Source organism: Alexandromys fortis, unplaced genomic scaffold, assembly GCF_014885135.2.
Source record: "Alexandromys fortis isolate MF-2015 unplaced genomic scaffold, M_Fortis_MF-2015_v1.1 scaffold_70, whole genome shotgun sequence".
Lineage (NCBI taxonomy): Eukaryota > Metazoa > Chordata > Mammalia > Rodentia > Cricetidae > Alexandromys > Alexandromys fortis.
This window is the reverse complement of record NW_026067955.1, coordinates 8,149,353-8,172,630: the sequence shown is the minus strand read 5'-3', so window position 1 is coordinate 8,172,630 and position 23,278 is coordinate 8,149,353. Positions and strand designations below refer to the sequence as shown.

Sequence of the window (23,278 nt, the reverse complement as noted above, 5' to 3'; positions counted from 1 at the left end):
CAGGGATGGGGAAAAGAAAGGAAAGGAGATGTTAGCATGGAATGTACGTACAGCCAGGAAGAATTCCATACACAGAGATTTCAAATTTTATGGTTCTATGTACCCATCACATCCCTGTGATGTATCTTTGGGCTTAATAGAAATCCCTATTATACACAGAACCTTTATGTTTACAAAATGCCATCCTGGGCAGTATTTTACTCAGTTCCAACCACTACAGAAAAGTGAATGCCATTTCTATTACTCTTTCTTTCACAGATAAGAAAATTGGAACCTAGATGTCAGGTGACTTGCCCAGGGCCTCACAATTGGTCATTGCAAATCTGAGTCTTGGAGGACTGGAGAGATGGCTCAGTGGCTAAAAGCACTGGCTTCTCTTCCAGAGGACTCACGTTCATTTTCCTGCACCCACATGGGGACACAACAACCATCTGCATCCAGCCCTGGGGATCTAATGCCCTCTTCTGGCCTCCATGTGACCCAGGCACAGAGGAGATACACAGACATGCAAACAAGCAAAACACCCATACACACAAACTAAACTTAAAAAAAAAAATTAGAGTCTCAGCTGGGCAGCGGTAGCATGTCTTTAATCCCAGTGCCCACCATCAATCCTAGCACTCAGGAGGCAGAAGCAGGTGGATATCTGAGCTTGAGGCCAGACTGGTCTACAGAGTGAGTTCCAGGACGGCCAGGGCTACACAGAGAAACCCTGCCCCCAACCCCCAAAATAAAACCGAGTCAGAGTCTCCAAGACTGCTCCTAACACTCTGCTGCTGCTTTCGCCACCGCCCAGCACAGGCACCGAACCCGCACAGACTTTCCCTTGTATCCTGGCGGCCCTCATCAACTATTTAAATGTGACGTAATTAAAGGGAGAGCGCTGAGGAAAATTAAAATCGCTAAAGCAATGCAAAGGGCTGGGAATGTTAGTAGAGTGTTTGCCTAGTATACAAAATATGTCGGTCCCCAGCACTGAAATCCAGCATGGTTGCCTGTAATCCCAGCGTTGGTAAGGTGGAGGCGCGTGGCGGATCAGTTAATCAGGGAGGCATTCTGGCCATCCACATACAAGGGTGACAAAGATTCCCCCTTACTGTGAATTTTAAAAAAAAAGGGAAAAGAAAAAAGTTTGGTGTGGTGGTGCATACCCTTAGTCCCAACACTCAGGAGGCAGAGCCCAGTAGATCTCTGAGTTGGAAGCCGGCCAGGTCTATAGAGTGAGTTGGGAGTTACAGGTCACCCAGAGCTACACAGGGAAACCCTGTCTCGAAAAACCAAACCAAATCAAACCTAAAGAGTGGAGCAAGATAGTAATAAATTAGGTTTCCATTTAAATGCTGGCAAAACTATCAGAGACCTGGTCCTCCAGGGTCTGGTTGGGAGCAGTATTCAGGTATGGACTCAGTATTCAGGGTACAGGTTAGACTATGTGTGACCTGTGCTGTTTCCTGTAAGGGTAACCCAGGCTCTGGGTGTTGGTTCTTTGGCCTTTGTTATAAGGAGAGATCAGAAATAATAAACATGAATTTAGATTTCCTAAATTTAGCAGAAAGTGTGTATGTGTGAGTCCATAATTTTCACTTCCAGGTAACTTCACTGCTCTAGCAGGATAAAAATGAGCATGTGAGCATGTGTGTGTGTGTGTGTGCGTGTGTGTTTGTGTGTGTGTGAGTGATCATGACTAGGAGTGAATCAGGGCCCAGGCAAAAGGAATAAGCACTCATATCCCACGGGTGACAGCCAATCTCTCTTGCAAGCAATTTAACAAATCAGCTATGACTTCACTCCAAGAGGAATAAGCCCTCCTTGTCTAAAAGGGCGGGCATAGAGCCCCCTCCTCACATTTCCAGGCCTTGTGATCCTGGACCTGGATTCTCTCTAACAGATCCAAGCCCTTCCCTGTTGAGCGAGACCTAGTCTTAGGGCGAGGCAGGGGTGCCTAGGCATTGCCTCCTTTCTAGGATAAGGACACTTTAAGACCTTTGATGCTCACACTCTTCCGATCCCTCGCATCCTCCACACATCCTAAGTTTGAGCCGCCTCCGCCTCCAAGTCAACCTCGCTGAAGCCATAGGAGATAAAGTTTCTTCTGGGTGCAGATGCAATATTTTGCTTTTGGGGAGGGAGAGACTAATTCAAATGTGTGTCTGCGATGAACTTGAGAAAGAGAAGGACCTAGATTTACACCCTTCTTGGGTGAAATGAATCTTTTACAGGCACCTAGGAAGCGACGGGTGGCTCCGCAAACCCAGGGAAGGACTCCTAGAGAGCTCCCTCGGGGAAGGGCGGGGCCCTGGGCAGTGAGGCTGGCAGGCGCTTGCCCTGGGCGACAGCACCTCTCCAGCGGCTCTCAGGGCTCTAGGTAGGGTCACCTTCCCCGCCCACCGGGAATCTTTCTTTCCTCTTCCTCGTACACTCCCGGACCTAGTCCCAGCTCTTAACACTGTTTGGTGTGTATGTGGGGTGGGAGTGGGTGGGAGATGATGCCTTCTCAGTCCCGTGCAGGCGCGCCCCCATCCCCGGACCCGGATCTGCCGCTTCCGGCTTCAGTTGCCTGGGGCTACTGAGGGTACTCCAGCTCAGCTCTGCACACCCGAGCTCTCCCTCCTTAGTTGGGACTCGTCCGCTCATTTTCCTCCGGCTGGTTTCCGTCAGTCCCCAAAGCCAGCCTGTCTCCCCGCTTTGCCGCGCTCTCAGCTCCTCCGACCAGAATCAGGGTCCAGCCCTGGACTTAGCCCGAGGCCCAGGGAACCGACCCCCGACTCCTCTCCTGAGACTCTGCGCCTCCCGCCGCCCCCTGCCCAACAACCCTCCCACCCACAGGTAGCCTTGCCAGAGTGGCTCTCCCCGTGCCCGTAGCGCGCTGTCCCGCCTGGTCTCGCCAGCACGCGCTCCTAGCGCAGGTCCGCGCGGTGTCCCGGGGTCCGCCCCTCTCGCCTGGTTCTGAGCCCCAGCTCACCCCGGCTTGGTGCGGGCAGCGGCAACAGTAGCAGCAGCGGCAGCAACGGCAGCAGGAGCCGGGGCCGGCGCAGCTCGGGCGGGCGGCGCGGGGACGCGGTGCGCGGCGCAGCCATGGGGCTCTCGGTCCTCTGGGCTCGGCGACGCGCGGCGCTACCCGGGGTGGGGGCCTCTCGCAGGCTCACAGAGTCCCGCGGGGCCGGCGCCGAGGCCGGGGCCGGGGCTCGGGCCGGGGCCGAGCCCGGGCGGCGGGAGGCTGGGGCCGCATGCTGGCCTTAGCGGGGAGCGGGGATCAGGGAGAGCGCCGCTTGCGCCATCTTGCACCCACCGCGGCGATCTGTCAGCCGCGCCCGGGGTGCGCGCTCCGCTCTCCGCCCGCGCCCGCACCGCCCTCCTCCTCTGCCCGCCGCCCCCCTCTTCTCCCCTCCCCCAGCCCCCTCTCCCCGGAGGCCGGGTCTGGGGAACAAAAGAGCCGGCGAGCGCTTTAAGCTGCCGGACATTCCCGGCTGCGCGGCGGACGCGCCCCCTGCGCTTTGAACTGCAGCGGGAATAGCCGGCGCCGACCCGGGCTGCAGCCGGGTATCCGCTCCTCGTGGCCGGTCCGGACTTTAGGATCTGGGAAAGTGAACACTTATAAGAGAGGGTCCGGGATGCGGAAAAACACGAAAAGCTGAGGGGTTTGCTCTCATCCACTTTCTCTGAGGTGCCTGCCCTGTTCCACAATGTCCAACTCTGTTTTAAAGACAAATTTCTTAAAACTGCTCAAAGTTGTTAGAAATTTGGTATTCCCTAGGTTCCCAGTCCTGTCCAAGGGAACGGGTAATGTCACTACAAGACTGGACTCTCTAGACTGAGGAGTTAGGACACTCCGAAAGATGATCTGGAAAGAGCAACAATAAGAGCCCCATAGAAACCCGAGACCCCGCCCGGTTCTGCCGGCTGATAAGCCCAGTCATTCTCACTGAGAATTCTCTGAAACCTGAAGACAAAAGTATCCCCTCAACTTTTCAGATGTTTAAAAGCCAAGGTCCAGAAAATGACCTGGTAACTGGGTAAGAACCCTGGAAGTTACAATCGCCAGGATCATCTCTGTGCCTTATCTGATGTTTCGCCTATGGGATGCAACTCTTAAGAGAGACACTTATGTTACCCTACAAGGACCTTGAATCTTGGCCTCTTACTACTCTACGCGACCATCCATCGGGTCCAGCTTGGTGGGTGTGTCCATCCAAAGTAAATCCCGGAGGCTAGAGACTTAAAGGTGGCAGCGCATGCCTCACGAAGGTGCTCTGACGTGACTGGAGTGGTCGGAGTGTATCGAGTCTCTCTCACCTCTGCTAGCCCAGCCTGGCCTGAGTTCACTTCGTCTCTCTCGCGGAGGCTGACCTTGGACTCTTTAATCCCCCCTGCCTCCACAGTGCTAGGATTAGGAGCATGTGCCACCACGCTGTGGTACAGGTGGGTAAAGCGGTGCAGGCTTGGCGCCAATGAGATGATGGTTCAGGAGAGAAGGGCACCAGTGGCCAAGCCTGATCGACCAGCTGAGTTCCATCCCTGGCACCTACATGGTTGAAGGAAAAACTGACACCCAGGGCAAACTGCCCTCTGACAGCCGGCCACACTTGCTCTGTGGCACATGTACAGACCACACACACACATACACACACACACGATAAATAAAATATGCTTAAATTTTCATATTTAAAAAAACGTTCAGAAGAGCTGGACATAGTGGCTCACATCTTTAATCCCAGTACTTGGGAGCCAGAGGCAGGTGGATCTCTGTGAGTTCAAGGCCAGCCTGGTCTAGTGAGTTCCAAGACAGCCAGAGCTACATAGTGAAACCCAGGCTAAAAACAAAACACAAACCCTTCAGATCTCTGGAAACCAGATGCCTGCACACAGACAAATCTGCATTATCATAAGGCTAAAATGATAGTCTGGAGTCATGTGAGCAGTGGAGAGATTCAAGAGCAGGGACCCGGGTCTGCCACTGCCATAAAAGGATTCACTGAGGAAGGGCCGGGGTGAGGCCTCCACAGACAACAGGGAAGGTAGTATTGGAGGAGGGGCCTCTCTGGGGTCTAAAGTCCCGGAATGCCCTCCTGCAGGCCTTGAATCATCAACCACCCCTTCTTGGCGTGTTCGGGACTCCAGAGAGGTCAAATTGGTGTCCTGAATTGCTGTCATTTTAAATTCATCTTGACAAGTGTTTAATTTTTCTTTATCGCAACCCTTGGTCTGAGAGTGATATGCAAATAGTGGCTATTCTGCTGCGTGCAGACTGTGCAGTATCTCTCTGTGGGATCTGTCAATTAACTCTCAGCCCGGCCCACCACTCACTTTGGGGGTGGTCCCGGGCATGACAGCCTTTGCTGGCTCCTGATTCCTTCCAGTGGGGGGAAAACCACTTTAGAGCCTCCTTAAAGATTTCAGTAAAGGGCAGCTGTCACAATTTGTGAGACCGTGTATACCTTTGAGTTCTTGGATAGCAAGGTGTTTGTGAAGATGAGTGTGCAGCGGTGAGCCGGAGTGCATTGCTAGCAGGTGCCTCCCAGGAGAGTTAGGAGCGGGGCTCGACGCATCTGTGGGCCACAATGTAGGGCACACTCTTCCAACCTCTCCCTGCACAGGCATGCACGAGGTGCATGTGTGTACACGCAGGCAAACGCTCGTGACACATGCTAGGTGTGCTCATTCTCGACCACACAATGACATTTTCGGCACCCTTGTCTTAACTTGAAATTTGAAAAAAAAAATCATGTTTGTATGTATGTATCTATGAGAATATATGCTTGTGTGTGTGTGTGTGTGTGTGTGTGTGTGTGTGTGTTTCCTAAGTGCTCATTGAGTGGGAAAGAGGCTCCAGACTTTTTTTTTTTTCTTGGACCCATCTTCCCTCCAAAAATTTACCATTTCCCATCCTGGCAGGAAATAAACTTCCTAGGCCAGGAAGACTGAGGAAACCCTAGTCATTTGGTTCCGTGAAGAACTATCATGAGGTTGAAGGCTGGTTCAGCACTTAAGAGTGCTCACTGGGCCGGGCGGTGGTGGAGCAAACCTTTAATGCCAGCACTCGGGAGGCAGGGGCAGGTGGATTTCTGTGAGTTTGAGGCCAGCCTGGTCTACAGAGCTAGTTCCAGGATAAGCTCCAAAGCTACACAGAGAAACCCCATCTCGAAAAAACAAAACAAAACAAAACAAAACAAAAGAGTGCTCACTGCTCTTGCAGAGGGTCCCTGCTTGGCTCTCAGTGCCCATACTAGCTGGTTCACAGCTCCTGGAAGGTCCGGTTCCAGGGACTCTGAAGCACTCTGGCCTCCGTGAGCATCTGCAGACGTGTGGTACACATACAATTACACATGTGTGTCCTGAGTGCGCACACAGACACAAGTCTTTAAGGAAATGTTTTTTTTAAAAAAAGAGCAACATGTCTGGAAAATAGTTTATTAATTCATTATAGGGACAGATATATGATTAACGCCTTAGTGTAACACTAAAGAATATCATATTTGTAAGAGGAAACATGATGCTGGAAATGCAATTAAATAATACAGCATAAGCCAAGCATGGGTAAATAAGTAAGCATGTCAGTACTGAGTACACTTGTCATGCTTCGAGAAAAGGAAGATTTTCAAATGGGACTCAAAAGAATTTAAGGCATCCATGGCAAGCGACAAAAGGATTAATACCCTGTAAAAGGCCAATAGACTCTTTTCTAATAAAACCTGCTGCTGCAAAGCCACAGATGGAGCGCTCCCCAGTTCCTCGGAGCCCGAATCATATATAATGCTCGTGCGGAACGGCTACTTTCTTATCAACTGTGAGTTATAGGCAGATACCAGATTTATTACTTATTTGCTTTTGAGAAACAATTTTCCACCCAACCTAATGGGTTATAAATTGTCTCATTTGCAGCTATTTAATTTAAACCAGAACCTCAGTGCCTGTTAAACAAGAACATGAGAAATGACTATGTGGTGTAATGCTAAGAGCCTACTGTTAAAACAGCTATTTCATTCAAGGCAAAGGAAAAAAAAAAGCTAACCAACAAAATAAAATGAGGCTTTTGACCTTCAGAGCAGTGAAGAAACACACAGTGGTGTTGGCCATGGCCACTCTGAATGCTAGAGAAGTAGTTCAAGTGACAATCCCATCTTTAACGAGACGCGAAACCCACATTAATAATCTTTAGTGTTATCATAGGCTGGCTGAAGAGGGGAGGAGGAGGAAATGTAGGTGAGGTGTCAAACGTGAGTGACACACGAGGGTAATAAACACAGATGCTTTCAGGGGCTGCGGAGGCTGCAACTCTGCTGAAAGACATTAAAAAAAAAAAAAGGAAAGATACACTGGTTATTTCTAATTTGGCCCAGAAGCCAGAGTTAACGCTTGGTATGCCAGCCAGTGAGAGAGCAAAGGTCCCACATTCCGCACCCCTGGAGAACGACTTAAGGTGAGACACCAAACAGATGGCATGGTTTTTGTGACACAGGAGGTACAAGTCAGACTTGTCCCTTTGTGGAAAGATGACCTCAGGATCCCATTTAACAAAATGAGCCAGCCACCCTTTTCCTGTGCAGGGACATCCCTTCTAGCATCTTGGAGGAAACTCCTTTCCCACTCCGAATCCACTCAAGTTCAAGGTTTAGGGAGCTGAGCTACTGCTGCTCAATTAACTCAGCTACCCTCACCCCCTCCAGCCTCAGCCAGAACTGGAAACTGCGTGGCAAAAACGCACACCCATTTTTCTGTGCAGATGGGTGGTGGTCGTTTTGCTCAGCCTCTGGGTTTCAGTCCCTACCCCTTCTGCAGCTTCCCTGGTACAGCCTGGATTCATCACTTCCATAGAAAACTTACCCATCTCAATCCCAAGGAGAAGGGGACCAGGGAAGCCAAAAGGTCTTTCCCAAATCTACCCAGAGTGGATCGTTTGCCTGGAAAGGGTGTTGGCAGGGAGCCGTGGGGACCCAGGGTCACACTATGGTCTGAAGCAGACATGAGGTAGTCATGTTGTTAGGGAAGGGTGCATAGGTTGAAGCCAGGGACGAGAAACAGGACGCAATGACAAGCATGGGAGACACAGACAGGGAAGGAGCATTGGGAAGAGGAGAGGCATCACAGGAAAGAGAAGGGCCCTGGGATAAGAGAGCAAGGCAACAAGAGACAGATCACTAGAACAATGAAGGGGCACAAAAGAGGGGACGGGGAGAAAGAAGATTTCCCAAACCAGGCACTTCCCGTATTATAAAATTAGGTGCAGGGTTGCTCCAGGGAGAGGGGGGCTGAGCTGGGCTCCCCCAGCCTTCTGGGCCTTAGGAGGCCAGGGGGATGACGGCCATGCAGCTGCAATGTGGGCCTGCGGAGTTGACAGGCCCTCAGCTCAGCCCAGCTGACGGCAGAGGGGCTGGGGCTGTCTTCCTAGACACGGCATTGGAGACACTCTCAGAGTGTAATAAAAGGCTGGGTGACAACACTATGGCTCAAAGAGCCGGCACTGATCACTGTTACACCGTCCTGCCATGGAGGATCCATTAGGCCACGGTGACCACTACATAGGGTGAGGTTTCCCAGCTCAACCAGCGCACACACGGGACTTCACACGTGTCTATCCCATGGAGCTGGTCTCAAGTCCCTCCAGAATCCCGTATGTGGAGAACATGGAGGAGTGAGTAAAGCTCTCCCCCATCCCAGCCAAAGGATCCTAAGAGGCTCCAAAAGGCTTGTCGCTAGTACACACAAGTGGCCATGCATGTCACGATCCTGAGCCTCACCAGCCTTTGCTCAGGGAAGCTGAGCAGAGGTGACAGGAGCCCTGGGGAGGCTTGGGCTGACCGAGAGAGGGCACAGGGCTTTGGGCTGACAGCTTTTTCCTGGGGCCTCCTCTAGAGAGGTGCTGGGCTGGAGGTCTGGGCAGGAGCAGGAGGCACTGGTTGCCTCTGGCAAGCAGGTGAGCCTCTCGGGCCCACTGGTTGACTCTTCGCACCCTTCCAGCTCCTCGCCCAGCCAGTCTGTTCCTTGAGACAGATCCACAACCCCTGAGGTGGAAGGCGGAGCCTCTGTAGGCAGGGGTTCCTCAGGCTCCAGGTCTGGGAGGTGAAAGTCAGGACTTCCTTTGGATGCACCGAAGTCGGAGTGGACAATGACCTCAGCCTCCACCTGATTCCTGCAGGCTGGGGGCGGCTTCTTCCTCCCGTTGCTCTGGCAGAGCAGAGAACAGAAGTCCAGGTGAACATCACTGAGAATGGTTATCAGAAAAATGGCCAACATATGCCGGATGGAGGAAGGCTGACTCTCCACTAGATAATATACCAAGGACTGTCCCACCTGACATGATGCTCAGGCCCTGGCAAAGGCAGGGAATGAGAATGCCACCCATTCTGAGGGGTATCTTAGGGGTCATTCAGTTCCAGGTGAAGAAGGAACTGCCCTCAAACTGGACTTCCTGTCACCCACTCCCCTTTGGAAGCTACACGGCCTCCTGAATACATCTCTCCCTGGGAAAGCATGGGGGGCCCTTCCCTCCTGCCTCCCTCCTCCCCTCAGGACACGGACCTTTATGGCATCATACACCAGAGCCTGCAGCAACAGCGTCTGCCCAGTTCCAGCTGGAGGCAGCAGGGCACGGGTCAGAGCAGGCCTAGGACCACTCCCCTGGGGCAGCTCACAGCCTGCCCAGGAGCCTGTCCAGCTCAGGCCACCTGGTTGAGCCCAGGAGATCTGCAAAGAAGGAAGATGACAAATGAGGGTCCAGGCCTGTGGACCCCTACCATCTCCAGACAGGGTCCATGCTAAAGCCTCTCCCCTAGGCAGGGGTGAGCACTGGGTTGGGAGATAGGAAGGGCAGAATCATAACCCTAACGACACTTGACGTGCAAAGCCCGAGGCTCCCAAGTCTGGTGGACTCTTCCTCATTGCAGAGGAAGGGTGAGAGATGGGAGGACTGAGTCCTCTTGGTCAGGGTGTCTCACCACGGCAGCTTCCAGGGGACCTGGCCCATGGGGTCTTACATTATCCTGGGTCCAGTCCTACTTGGCCACAGCCTATGTGATCAAGGAAGTGAGATCTGGGTGCTCCCAGGTGAAAATAAGGCTGGCTACCCTTATCCAAGGGATAAGGAACCGCACACAGGCTTCCCTAGCTGGCTCAGGGCCTGGAGTATGTCTCACGCTCAGAAGTTGTGCTCTGTCGCCCCCTGGTGTTTAGTTTGGGAATGGGTTCGTGTAGGACTCAATCTCACCTTTCTCTTGGAGTGGCCCCGGCAATCTGAAACACTGCCACCCATAAGGCTGTGCACTTCAGCCTTGTCTTCCACATCCGAGGGCGGTGGGGACCAGTCCTGAGGGCGGGGGTGCACGAGGGACTCCAGTTCATGGGCAGAAGGGAGACTGGGGGGCCCAAGTCGAGCTCTGGAGTACAGTGCTGGATTCCCAGAGGTGGCTGTGGAGGACAGCCCTGGGAGGGCTTCCCTGCAACAGGAACAAAGTTATGAGCCAGACAAGAGTGGATTTGGTTTCCGGGTGTGGCATGTGCAACCAGGAAGGGAAGAATACTGTCCGCCCAGCCTGACCCCTCAAATGGCACCCTTCCTCACATGGAGAGGTGGGGCTTCTCCATCCACGCTGCTGGAGGCTACGAAGGAAGCACACAGGGTGGCTCCGCCAGCTTTTTATGAGGTGGGGAGACTGGGGCTCCCCTAAGTTTATTCCACATTTTCATGAGAACAACACCTCAATCGTTCATCTCGGAATACTAATAAATAAATTACTGATCTGTTTTTCTGCAGGGCCTCACATAGGCTGGGCAAACGCCGCCCTGAATCCACACCTCCTCCATAGCCCTAACTTTAACAGGCTCCAAGTGCCGCAGGGAAGTATACACTCCTCTGTCCACACTGCATCTCTCCTGGAAACCCTTTCAGTCCCGATGGCTCCCTGGTTCACCTGTGGGAGCTCCGTCGGAGGCCGGCACACATGCAAGCCAGGAGGCAGAGCAGGCCCAGGCAGACGCCCACGATGATGCCTGTGACTGAGTGTACATCCAAGGAGTCTGGTGGGGAGGACAGAAGGACACAGTGTTCGTAAAACCAGGAGGGGAGGGGCTTCTGCAGAAGATGGCTAGCCTCAGCCCCACCCTCTGGGGACACCCCTCTCTTCTTCTCTTTTGGTTTGGTTTTGTTTTTTGAGATGAGGTTTCTCTGTGTAGCCTGGCTGTCCTGGAATGCACTCTGTGGACCAGGCTGGCCTCAAACTCAGCGATCTACCTGCCTTTGCCTCTGGAGAGCTGGGATCAAAGGTGTGTGCCAGCATACCTGTCTTGGAAGCGCCTTCTCTTCTGACTGGAGTATAGAAGGTTACAGAACCTCAGTAGGCCTCACACTAAGCCCACCATGGTCTTCCCTGGTATACACCACTTGTTTCTACTCGGAAAACTGGACTTTACAGAATCAGTTTTTCAGTGGCGTATTCTCCCACCTGCCAACAAGGGCTTTCATGGTGTATACATGTATGACGTAGGAGGCCTCTAGGTGTGGTGTGTACACATGTGTTTCTGTAATGTATGTGTATGTTCATGTGGGGGGTGCACAGGTGCATGTATGTGTCCTGTGGAAGTCAGAGGTCCGCATCAAAAGACTTCCTCAACCTCTCTCAGTCCCAGAGATCATCCAGTCTCTACTTCCTCAGCACTGGGGGTATAGTGGAAATGGCCGCATCTACCTTTTACACGGGCGCTGAGCATTTGAACTCGGGTCCTGTTGCTCATATGGGCAGCATTTTACCAACTGAGCATCATCTCCTCGGTCCTATGTGTGCTTAATGCTCTATTCATATTTGTAACAACTTTCAGTAGTGGCCTTGGGCGCTCACGTTTATCTTAACTGAAAGCTGTGAGCTCCCGTCCAGCCTGCTGCCCACTTCCCCTTCACAGAGCTCCCAGAAAACCATCTCTCTGACAGCCTCTGACCACGACAGCCCCTCTCCCGAGCTGCCACTATCTCACCCACCCTCCACCCCTAAGGACTCCAAAGTCGAAAGAGTATAGTTTCCAAAAGCGGGGCCTTAGGAGCCAATCCAGGGGTCTTAGGGCCCCGGGGTGCCCCAGAGGCCTCCTCCCTCCTCCCTGGTACCTGAGAATGTCTCCTGGAGAGTGATCACATCCTGTAAGCGGGAGAAGGGCCCAGGCCCCACCTCTGTGCGGGCCCCCATCTTGAAGAAGTACCGGGTGTCACTCTCGAGGCCGTGCACTTCTGCGCTGAAGATGTTTCCTAGGGTGGGAAGTGGGGAGCAGGGGCAGGAGGCAGAAGTACCACTGACTTGGCACCCGGGCAGTAACTTTTGCCTCTAACCCCAGAAGCCCCCAGGAGGTCCTAATGACTAACTTGGTCACCTGGGAGAGGGGGAAAACACTCTTACCCTCTGTGGTAAGCAATGTCCACTGATGCTCAGGCTGAGTGTGGTTGTTGCTGTAGAGAATTAGATACTCCACGATCTCACCATTGGGCTCCGTGGGGGGACACCAGTGTAGCCGAACAGTGGATGGTGTCAGGGGACTCAGGCGTAGGTCAGAGGGGGGTGTCGAAGGCCCTGCAGTGCAGGGAAGGGAGGGAAGGGTCAGAGACACAGCCACGGCTGAGGGTGACTGGAAGTTAGGGGATGAGGGAGGGCACCATCTCCCCTTCTTCCTCCTTCACTGGACCCAGCAAATGGGTGGCACATGGGGGAGAGGCAGCGGCTACTCACGGTCAGGCAGGGTGGAGCGCTCTACGACGGAGCCAAAAGGACCATCCATATCCACACCGTGGGACTGTACCGCAAACTCATACTTGGTGAACGGCTTCAGCCCGCCAATGAGGATGTCTTCTCCGGAGCTTCCGGGGGAAGGGACAGGGCTAGTGCCCTCAGACAGGCTTCAAGCCAGGCAGTACCCCAGACATAAGCTCCTGTCACCAGCCAGACCCTACGCTGGAGGGAGCTGCTCTTTGGGACCACTACCCTCCCCAACACACACACCCAGGCAATCCACAGAGAGACCGGATGTACGCTACTCCACATCTAAACTCCAAACCAGACCCTCCTGGCCTCCAGGAAGCCTTCCTGGGTTAATTAAGTTATCCTGCACCTGGGGGACCAATCACTTCGGAGGCATCTTTTCTTGTCTTAGTCTGGGTCTCTGTTGCCTTTCTCGGTTGTTCTCTCAGTTAGACTAGCAGCAACTTGAGCCTTCTTCTGCATGGTGGGAGGCAGAGCCCCAGCAGAAGGAAGGAAGCTTCTAGTCTTGTTCCTCACTCTCATCAAACGGTGACCCACAGGCAGGCTCTGCCATCAGGATAGAACCAGACAGCTCGCCCTTCTCGCTGTTACGCTGTTACACCCTGGTCAGCAGCCAGGGAAGAGACACCTATGGAGGTCCTGGTGCGCTCTCGCCACAGCTGAGCTCTGCAGCCCCTCTCCTACCGCCCCTGCCGCCTCCCCTTGCTGATACCTGGTATAGTAGGTGACCAGGGAGGCATTCCTGAGTCCCCAGGGACCAAATCGCACAGTGTAGTTGACAATCTTGACGGTGGTAAAGTCTGGCTTCTTCCACCGAAGCCAGATGGAGGTGGAGCTGTTTGGCTCCGCGTGGATGTGGGCAGGAGGTAGGGGTGGCCCCCTCTGAATAGGCAGGTCTAGGAGGGGACATCAAAGCGTGGTGAGAGGGGACAGACACTCAAAGTCCCAAGAAGCTTTATTTGGTCTTTTTCCTTCTTATTTTTGAGACAGTGTCTCAATATGTAGTAACCCAGGCTGGCCTCTAACTCTCCATCCTCCTGCCTCTGTCTCTCTAAGGCAGGGGTTGGAGCTGTGTGTTACCATGACTGTCACTGGCTCTCTCTTTTGACCCTGTGAGTTGGGTGGCATTATTCCCACTGCAACTGAGGAACCCAAGAACTGAAGTGATTTCTCCCCCCCCCTAAGGTCACACCCAGAGCGACTATGAATCATGGTTGACGAGCATGTGACAAAGAAAGCATGCCATGCATGGTGAGCCAGGCTTGGTTGAAATTCCATTTCGGCCACTTATTAGCTGTGTGACTTTAGAGAAGCTGCACAGTCTCTCTGTGCCTCCATTTCCAGTTCTTATACGGATCTGGTGACAGTACCTATGTCTTGAGGTTCTTCTTTTTTCTTTAATTTATTTAAAATTTAATTTTAATTTTTTAATTTTTTGGTTTTTTGAGACAAGATTTCTCAGTAGCTATGGAGCCAGTCCTGGAACTTACTCTGTAGATAAGGCTGGCCTTGAACTCACAGAGATCCACCTGCCTCTGCCTCCCAAGTGCTAGGATTAAAGAGCGTGCCACCAACCGCCTGGCCACACGTGCATTTGTTATGTGAAGGAAAGGGAGTGGGTGTGCCGCGCTGTGCCTGTGGAGGTCAGAGGACAACTTGGAGGAGCCTGGAAACCAAACTCAGGCCAGCTGGCTGGCAGCAAGCCCTTCATCTGCTGAACCATCTCACCGGCCCCTCACGGGAGTTCTTATGAGGCTAAATTAACCAACACTTACAATGCAGGTAGAAAACTGTCTGGTATAGTGTATACTATTTCTTGACAATGATTTATTAGCTAAGCACACGATAAACTCCAAGGGAACGAAGTTCATTTGTGTTGTTCAACATTAAATTTCCAGAACAGAGCGGGTACATGGCGGATACTTAGTAAAACACTCGCTCAATGAAGAGAAATGAACTGTCTGGAATTAGAACCCAGGTTTCTTTGCTTCTGGGTGTTAGGATGGGTCCTCAAGGTGACAGACAACGCAGGGCCTAAGGGCAGCACAACACAGTGAGGACCACCCTTCCCTGGGAGGCAGGGTTCTGGGTCCTAGTTAGTCGAGGCTTTGCGTGGCCTTAGATGAGTCCCTTTGCTTCTTTGACCCTTGTGACACTGTGACAGGATGTTGTCACCTATAAAGTTCATATCAAGAACTGTGAAGCCTGGTGGTGGGGGCACATGCCTTTAATCCCAGCACCTGAGAGGCAAACATAGGTAGATCTGAGTTTGAGGCCAGCCAGGACAACCAGGGGCACACAAAGAAACCCTGTCTCAAAAACAAAAACAAAGCAAACAGAGAGCTGTGGAATTGCTGGGCAGAGTGGCACATGCCTTCAGTCCCGGCACTTGGGAGGCAGAGGCAGGTGGGTTTCTGTGAGTTCAAGGCCAACCTGGTCCATATAGTTTCAGGACAGTCAGAACAACCTAGTGAGACCCTGCCTCGAGAAAAACAAAACAAACAAACAACAACAAAAACAAACCAGACCCTCCCTTGCCCCCCCCCCCCACATGGAACAAGAGATGGTTTAGTGGGTAAAGGTTGCCGAACCTGAGGACTTGAATTTGATCCCCAGGGCTCACATGACGGAAGAGAATCAGATACTCCTCTCAGCCCCACAAGTGCACACAAAATAAACAAAATGTAATAAAAAAATTAAAAAATAATTAAAAAAGATTATATCCAAACAAACCTTAAAATATTTTAAGCAAGCTTATGGTTCATGCTGAGCAGAAGCAATACGCCAGGAGAGGGGAAAGATGGCTCAGCAGTTAAGAGCACTTACTGCCCTTCTAAAGAATCTGGGTTCGATTCCCAATACCCACATGGCGGCTCCCAACCATCTTTATCTCCAGTCCCAGTAGATTTGGAGCCCTTTTTCACTTCGAGGGACACCAGGAACAGGTGGTGCACAGACACAACACCCATACATATAAAATTAATTTATTTTTAAGTAAACCATAAAGATATTGTCCCTGTTTAAGAATTATGGGATAGCCGAGCGATGGTGGCGCACGCCTTTAATCCCAGCACTCGAGAGGCAGAGGCAGGTGGATCTCTGTGAGTTCGAGACCAGCCTGGTCTACAGAGCTAGTTCCAGGACAGGCTCCAAAACCAGAGAAACCCTGTCTCGAAAAACAAAAACAAAACAAAAACAAAAACAAACAAACAAACAAAGAATTATGGGATAATCTGATGGGTAACGCGATATAGGTGGACGTGGTTGAAAAACTAAAGGTTGAAGGCTGGAGCCAGGGATCACGCATCGAGCATGCACACTCTCCCCATTTGCCCGGCTTAGCTTGAGAATGAGGGGCACATCTGCCAGCAGGAGGACTCCTGCCCGAGAGGGTGAGCAGGAGAGGACGTGGCACATACCCTGCCTGCTGGCTGATGAGGGAAAGGGGGAAAGAGGCTTTCACAACCCCCCTGCCGCCTCCTCACCTGGCGTGGGCGCCTTCTCAGTCTTGCCCTTCCATACAGCTGCGTAGCCATCCTCGTGTTTGTTGAAAGCTACAAGCTTCACCTCGTACAGCCTGCCAGGGACTGGGGAAGGCCACGGGGGTCACTCTCCCTGCACCCGGCTTGCCCAGCTCACAAGACCCTCCCAAGCCCAGGCCTGCTCACCTAGCTGGGTCAGTTCATACTGCTTCACTTTCTTCTTGAGCCGCACGGGTCCCACGTCCCAAGCCTGGTCTCCACGGCCCCCTGGGGGGCGGTCACCGTCTGCCTCTTCCTCTGCCCCCACCTCACGCCAGTAGAGTTTGTATCCAGAAATCTGGGTGGGGTGAGGGGGCGGCTGCCATGACACCACCAGGGATTCCATCTTTGCCCTCACCTTCAATTCTGCAGGGGCAAAGGGAACTGGGGGCAGAGGGAGATGATGGGGACAAGGGGAAGAGAATGAGGAGTGAGGACGTCAGGCACCTGAGCGGGTGCTGGGCACAGCACAGAGTTATGCCAGGGCTTTCCCTACTACTCCATTCTGCCACCTCCCGGTGGTCTTGAGCACTGCATGCTAGCTGTGAGGGCGCGTCTGTAAGGCATGCACAAAAGAGACGGCAGGGGGCGCGTCTGTCAGAGGGAACAGAGGGGCTTCTGCTAGTCTCTTGAAATAAATACAGACAAGGGGCTGCTGAGGTAAGGAAAGAGGCCTGGAACCATTAGTGAGGAGCCCTACTCGGAGCTCAAGAATAGAGGGCTGGCTATGTGTAAGACACTGTTTCAAACACTTCGTATATGCATTTTTAAAATTTTATGTATTTATTTATGTATGTAGGTATTTATGTATGTGGAGGTCAGAGGACAAGTTGTGGACTCATTTATTTCCTTCCATCATATAGATTCTGGGGAGACAATGGGAGTCTGATCCTCTGATAAAAAGAGCAACCCCTTTACTAACTAGGCCATCTTGGCAGCCCTTCATTCTTATAACTCTATAATCCAGTAAAAACAAAACAAAACAAAACAAAAAAACAAAGCAGCCAGGCGGCGGCAGTGCATGCCTTTAATCCCAGGCAGAGGCAGGTGGAGCTCTGTGAGTTCGAGGCCAGCCTGGTCTACAAGAGCTAGTTCCAGGACAGGTACCAAACCTACAGAGAAACTGTTTCAAAAAACAAACAAATAAAAAACAAAACTAAAACTAAAAAAAAAAAAGCTATTATCTATATCTTACAGATAGAAACTGAGCTCGGGATGTCAAGTAACTTGCCAGATGTCTGAGAACAGTGGTCGGCTTTGTGGGCATTTAGTCACTCTACTACTAGGCCTCTGGCAAAGCCAGCCACCATTTAATGGATTCCTCCCTCCCTTCCTTTGGAACAGAACTTCATGCATCCCAGGCTGGCCCCAAACTCACTATGTAGGTGAGGCATATCTTGAATTTCTGATCTTTCTGCTGGGACCACAGGCATGGGCCACCATGCTGGGTTAATGCAGTGCTGGGGATCGAACCTAGGGTTTTGTGCACCTAGGCAAGTGCTCTACCAAGCGAGCCACATTCTCAGCCCACGGAGTTCCTACTCTGTGCCAACCACTTCATGTATAATTGCATTACTGACCCTGCCGCCCCTTAGAGTAGTAAGGAAGCTTTCCGGATGCGACTTGTCAAAGTCACATCAACAGAGGGCAACAAAGGCAACAGAGAGATACCTGAACCCAGCCCTTCATTCCTACACCCAGGCTTCCCTGATGAATCAAGTCTGTGTGTGGCGGGGGTGAGGGGGGCAGAGGAAGGTGACAATTACAGGTCTGTGTTGGGTGTGGCTTGGGGTTCCAAGGCCTCAGAACACCCGTCCCCACTGTCTGGTCTGCCCCTAAAGCTCCATACCATGGCTCTGGTTGTGCATGCCAGGTGTCCTGTGCTGCATCCACTGGGAAGGGACTCCGTAGCCAGCCCCAGTGCCGGCTGAAATCCGGACTCGGTATACCTTGTTCGGCTGAAGTGAGTTTAATGTAAGCTGTGTCTCATTTCCGGGTACCTCAGTGGAGAAAACCTGATCTTCTGGGACAGAAGAGATGGACTGCTGAGTGTCCTTCATCTGGAAACTGAGATCTCTAACTTATCACACTGACTCTTCCACTTAGGCCCCCGAGGTCCTCTGGGCACTGACCCCTCAGCTGGAGGCAGGCTCTAAGCCTCCAGGCTGACCCTGGGGCCTCTAGCTCCAACTGCTGAAGCCCATTAATCTTGGTTCAGCAAGAAAAGACCAAAGCATGTTTTTCTCCTCCTTGTTTATGGTCAAAATAGCCAGTACACACCCCTTGTACAGTCCGTACAGTCCCGAGGGCTAGCCAAGGGCACCCAGCAGCGCCTGCTGTCAGGAGCCCTGACTGCTACCTTGGGTCAGCCTCCTGTCTCTCTCTTTAGCTTTACTCTGACCCTAGCCTCTTTTCTTTTCTGCACTCCCCCATTCCTTTTAGAACCACATCAGCACCCCTAGACTACCACCATATGCCCAACAAGAACATCCCATGCCCCATGGGCACACCCGTAGCATCCCATCTCTTCTCTGGTGCTTAAACTAGAAGGGTTCCAAGGACCAACTAGGTGAACTGCTTGCTTCACGGAAAGGAAACTGAGTCGGAGGCTCCGCTGGCTATACACATGGCACCTCCTTATCTCATTTCCGCTTTTTTCTTCCCTTTCCCTCTACTGCCTCCCTGTACTGGGATTACAAGCAGGCACCACCACCATGCCAGACTGGGATTGAACTCAGGTCCTTGGGCTTGAACATGTACTTTATGCATGGAGCTCTCTCTCTAGCCTCCCACTGCTCTTTTCCAGAGCTTTCCCATGCCCCGCTGGGACTTACTCCCACAGACTCCCCTATCTGGGGGAGAACCTCCTTTCCCACTGGCAGCTCCACTCACCTTCCTTCCCCAGGCCGTACTCTATCTTGTACTTCACCACCTGGCCGTTGCTCAGGCCCGAAGGCAGGGGCAACCATGCCACCCTGATGTCTGAGGGGTTGGGGCTGGACAGGGCGAGCTGGGGTGCCGCACTGGGGACTGAGACAGAAGAACGCTGGCATGAGCTCTGCTCCACTGACGGGGAAAGCGAGGTCAGGAGTGGTCAGAGACTTGCCCAGGTCACACAGCAACTCAGGAGCAGGCCCAGGATCAGAGGGAGGGAAGGGAGCCTCTCGGGGAGCCCCAAGCTGGAGGATGAGGAGACCTCCTTCCTACCCCAAGGCTAGAGGACAGTGTGGGCCAGAAGATTTTTGTATCCAATGGCTGGATGGTACACGGGTGTAAGGAAGGAGGGCTGTAAAATATGGGGACTCACAAGAGCAGGGTTCAAATCCCATCTGTCCTACTGACCTTGGGCAAGTCACTTTCATTTTCTGATCCTCAGTTTCCCCATTTTACACGGGGAAGAAGAAACCCTGCCCACTCCTTTACAGGGCACAAAAGACATCACAAGGTAAGGAAGAGGTCCTTGGGGTACACAGTCTCTGGGTAGGGATGTCCTTGGGTTCCGGGCCACTGCAGGTTCAGAGGTCCTACCATCATCCAGGGTATGCACCAGGGCTGGGCTGGAGGTGCGGCTGGCCCCTAGCTGGGAGTAGGCCACCACGTAGAATTCATAATCCGTGTTGGGTTCCAGGTCCCGAACCTGCAGCTCTGTGGTGTCATTGTTCACTGCGAACTGGTACTCCACGTTGTCCACTCCTGAGGTGGTGGCACAGGAGACAAAAGGACCGTCGCAGCCCACTCACTTCAGGTCTTACCAGTCGGGAGTTGGTCTGGGGATCCTAATGGTCTATGTAGAGCTAAATCGTGGAAGACAGTCTAGGCTGAGGGGTATAAAGGCCCTCGCCTTCTAGTCTACCCATTGTATTAATTCCAGAACTGGTCAGGAAGTTCCTTGAGCTGTCTAATTAAGTAGTTACTACTGCAGTTAGTTAACTAGAGTGGACGACGGCTCCATTAACCCTGTAAAAGCAAGCATCCTCTCAGGGGGAGTATATGCACGGCTCCGAACTCTAATACTAGATCGCTGCCCTTTACCCCATCCACAGAGGTCCCCACCGGGCAATCCTTCAGTCATCTAACCCGTGGTTGCCCTAAGTGGGGCCACTTGGTCTTGAGTATACATACCCCTTGCCTTTTGGTAGTGAAGGGAGAAGCCAATGATTTGCTCGCTGTGCAGTTCAGGCCGCTCCCAGGCCACCAGTACAGCGGAGCTGCTCAGAGGCGTGGCCGTAACCCGAGTCGGGGCGCTGGGCAGTCCCTCGCGTACCACCACCGCCAGGGGCGCAGCCGCACACGCGGTTCCTGCGCTGTTCTCTGCTATGCACTGGTAGTAGCCGGCGTCCTGCAGGCCGATCTGCGTGATGACCAAGCTGCCACCACCGCCCTGCACCTTGACTCGCCCGTTGGGTCGCAGCGGGGCCCCGTCGTGCAGCCAGCGTAGCGTGGGCCGTGGTTCCCCCGACGCGCGGCACACGAAACGCGCAGTGCTGGCCCGCGTCCTCGACAGAGCCTCTGGCGCTTGCGAGATAGCAGGAGCCCCTGGGGACAGGAGGGAGCCTCTGACAAGAGGTCGGTCCCACCCCCCAAGCGTCCCAACACCGCGCCCCCAGGCTCTCCCTGAGGTCCTCTCCCCTAGTCACCTGGGCCAAGCTTGGGTCCACCCGCCTGCCCACTTGCTCTGGTCCCTCCTAGATAGCTCTTCTCTCTTCCAGCGCCTGACATCGAACCCACACTCCTGCTACAACCTTCTGGGTGATGGCATTACCGGCAAGAGTTACCATGTCCAGATTCTAGTTTCCAGGCTTCACACCATCTAGTCCATTCCACTATCTCCTCCCATAACCTCACCCCACTCCAGCTCACCCACTCTCTCCCTCTCCATCATCCAAACCAGGCTTTACATACCCCTCTCCACCCCTGTCTCAACTCTCTCCACTCTATCCTCCAAAGACTCCTTCCATGTATGTTACCTCTTTCCACACTTCATCTTCTAGTAACCCCTCTCCTCCCTCTGACACCCAACTGTCCCTAGTGTCCCACAGCTCCAGGCCTCACCCAGCACTCTGAGCTCAGCTGCAGCGGTGGCAAAGTCGCGGGTGCGGGGCTTGTTGGCTCGGCAGACATAAACACCAGAGTGCCGGGGCTGCGCACTGGCGATGAGTAGATTGGTCCGGCCCAAAACGATGACATCCGTGGAGATAGGCTTCCCATCTGGGAACAGAGAAGGAGCAGGTTGGAGGGGGACTCTGGGGCTGTCCCTCCACACCCTCTCCTCTCCAACTAAGGGGACCCTCTCCACCCTCCCGGACAAAGCAGGATCACAGTGACCGGCTTGAATCCCAGTTCCTCTGGTCCTAGACCTGGAACTCTGATCCCTAGATAGATGGGAGATGAGAGATGGGAGGTGGGCCTCTGGTGGGTGGGGCATGCATTTAATACAGCCTTCTTTTTTGGTGTTCTATTTTTTGTGTTTTGAGACAGAGTTTGTATAGCCCTGGCTTTCCTGGAACTCATTCTGAAAACCAGGCTAGCCTTGAACTCAGAGATATGCCTCCCTCTGTGCTGGGATTAAAGGCATAAACCACCACCACTGGGCTTTTTAAATACAACCTTCTTTACACTTTTTTTAAAAATAAGATTTATTATTGCATGAATGTATACACATGTTGGGCATGCTCAAATGTGCTTATGGAGGTAAAGAACAATTTTGTGGATTTTGTTCTCTCCTTCCATCTTTAAATAGCTCCTGACTTGGAGCCTGTGAGACACTGTACCATCCCGACCACTCCCCCACTCTTCACCTCTTCCCTCCACACTCACCCTGTCGGACCCAGGACACAAAAGGCGTGGGGTCAGCGGAGGCCACACACTCCATCACTACACTCTGTCCAGACACTACTGTGGTGTTCTCTGGGGCTGCCACAATGACCACATCCTGGCCCCTGCTAGCCTCCAAGGACCCTGGAGAGACAATAGGAGGATGGGGTCTACCTGCCACCTGCTGCTCTTGTAATGGCTGAGCCAGGGGAGCAGGGGGCATCAAAATTCCTTATGTCAGAAAGGGGAAACCAGCTACCAAGTTCAAAAGAGTTGACTTAGGCCTCAGGGCTTATCTTGGAGCCACAAGAATGCTCTCCGACACAAATGAATCCCCCCTCAAATGACTGGGCAGATCATACCCATATTTCTTCCCAAATCCATCCTACCCAGCCTCTACCTTGGATCCAGCACTCAGTTCTAGATCTTGCATTGCCTAGACAGATAAGGCGTTGTGTGAGTTAGGCAGGTCCCTTTCTCAAAGCGCCGGGAAGGGGGGCGGGTCCTAAGTGCAAAAGCAAGGACTGGGCTCCAATTTTTAGCCAGGAAGCTTCGCATTGTGTTTTTTGTCCAATACTCTCTCGGCACCGCAGAATAGTGAACACCTTGTTTGTCCAGCAGGGGGAGGCAGAGACCCAGTGCAGAAGAGAGCGCAAAGATCTCCCTGAGCAGCGGTTTAGAGAAACCCAGGGAGGAGAACACGGGATCAGAGAAGGGAGGAATGGCACAAGTGAGCGACCTTGGGGGAGGCTTGAAGTGAGATCGGCTGAGCAGCTGCTGAGCGCCAAACACTGTGCATTCCCATCTCAGCTGTTATTCTCACCCCTCTGAGCTGGACATTTGATCGCCAGACCAGGGCCACACTGAGGGACAAGGATTCAAAACAGGTCTTTGTGACCCCAAAACCAGGGGGTGCCCTTGCCCCTATCTTATCCCGGCAGGAGCCTTTCAAAAAAAAGCAGAAAAGGGACTCACAAAACGGCTCAGCAGCTAAAGATGTTTGCCGCCAAGCCTGAGACGTAAGTCGGATCCCAGGAACCCACTTAGTGGAAGGAGACACTGACTTCTACAAATTGTTCTCTGTGTCATGGACGTGTGCACAAACACACAAAAATAAATGGAAGAAGAAGGAGGAGGAGGAGGAGGAGGAGGAGGAGGAGGAGGAGGAGGAGGAGGAGGAGGAGGAGGAGGAGGAGGAGGAGGAGGAGGAGG

The 23,278-nt window shown here is 52.8% G+C and overlaps 2 protein-coding genes across 5 annotated transcripts in view; both read right to left on the bottom strand.

Moving 5' to 3' along the window:
- Igdcc3 (immunoglobulin superfamily DCC subclass member 3) overlaps nt 1–3,263 on the bottom strand; it is a 42,679-nt gene extending 39,416 nt beyond the window's left edge. For both annotated transcript variants that reach the window (XM_050151908.1, XM_050151909.1), the window contains exon 1: nt 2,963–3,263. In XM_050151908.1, the coding sequence (XP_050007865.1) occupies nt 2,963–3,077 (115 nt within the window). In that variant the 5' untranslated portion in view covers nt 3,078–3,263. The remainder of the gene's footprint in view (nt 1–2,962) is intronic.
- A 3,131-nt stretch (nt 3,264–6,394) lies between these two features.
- The window catches only part of Igdcc4 (immunoglobulin superfamily DCC subclass member 4), a 36,105-nt gene continuing 19,221 nt past the window's right edge, over nt 6,395–23,278 (bottom strand). For 2 of the 3 annotated variants that reach the window (XM_050152039.1, XM_050152041.1), the window contains exons 5-20: nt 22,070–22,210; nt 21,305–21,460; nt 20,375–20,788; nt 19,781–19,945; nt 19,145–19,282; nt 18,102–18,275; nt 16,400–16,636; nt 16,217–16,318; nt 13,444–13,627; nt 12,702–12,829; nt 12,375–12,545; nt 12,089–12,226; nt 10,905–11,010; nt 10,202–10,430; nt 9,517–9,681; nt 6,395–9,162 (exon numbers count right to left, since the gene is read on the bottom strand). In XM_050152039.1, coding sequence (XP_050007996.1) covers nt 8,746–9,162; nt 9,517–9,681; nt 10,202–10,430; nt 10,905–11,010; nt 12,089–12,226; nt 12,375–12,545; nt 12,702–12,829; nt 13,444–13,627; nt 16,217–16,318; nt 16,400–16,636; nt 18,102–18,275; nt 19,145–19,282; nt 19,781–19,945; nt 20,375–20,788; nt 21,305–21,460; nt 22,070–22,210 — 3,065 coding nt within the window. In that variant the 3' untranslated portion in view covers nt 6,395–8,745. The remainder of the gene's footprint in view (nt 9,163–9,516; nt 9,682–10,201; nt 10,431–10,904; nt 11,011–12,088; nt 12,227–12,374; nt 12,546–12,701; nt 12,830–13,443; nt 13,628–16,216; nt 16,319–16,399; nt 16,637–18,101; nt 18,276–19,144; nt 19,283–19,780; nt 19,946–20,374; nt 20,789–21,304; nt 21,461–22,069; nt 22,211–23,278) is intronic. The other variant, XM_050152040.1, reaches the window with a different exon arrangement.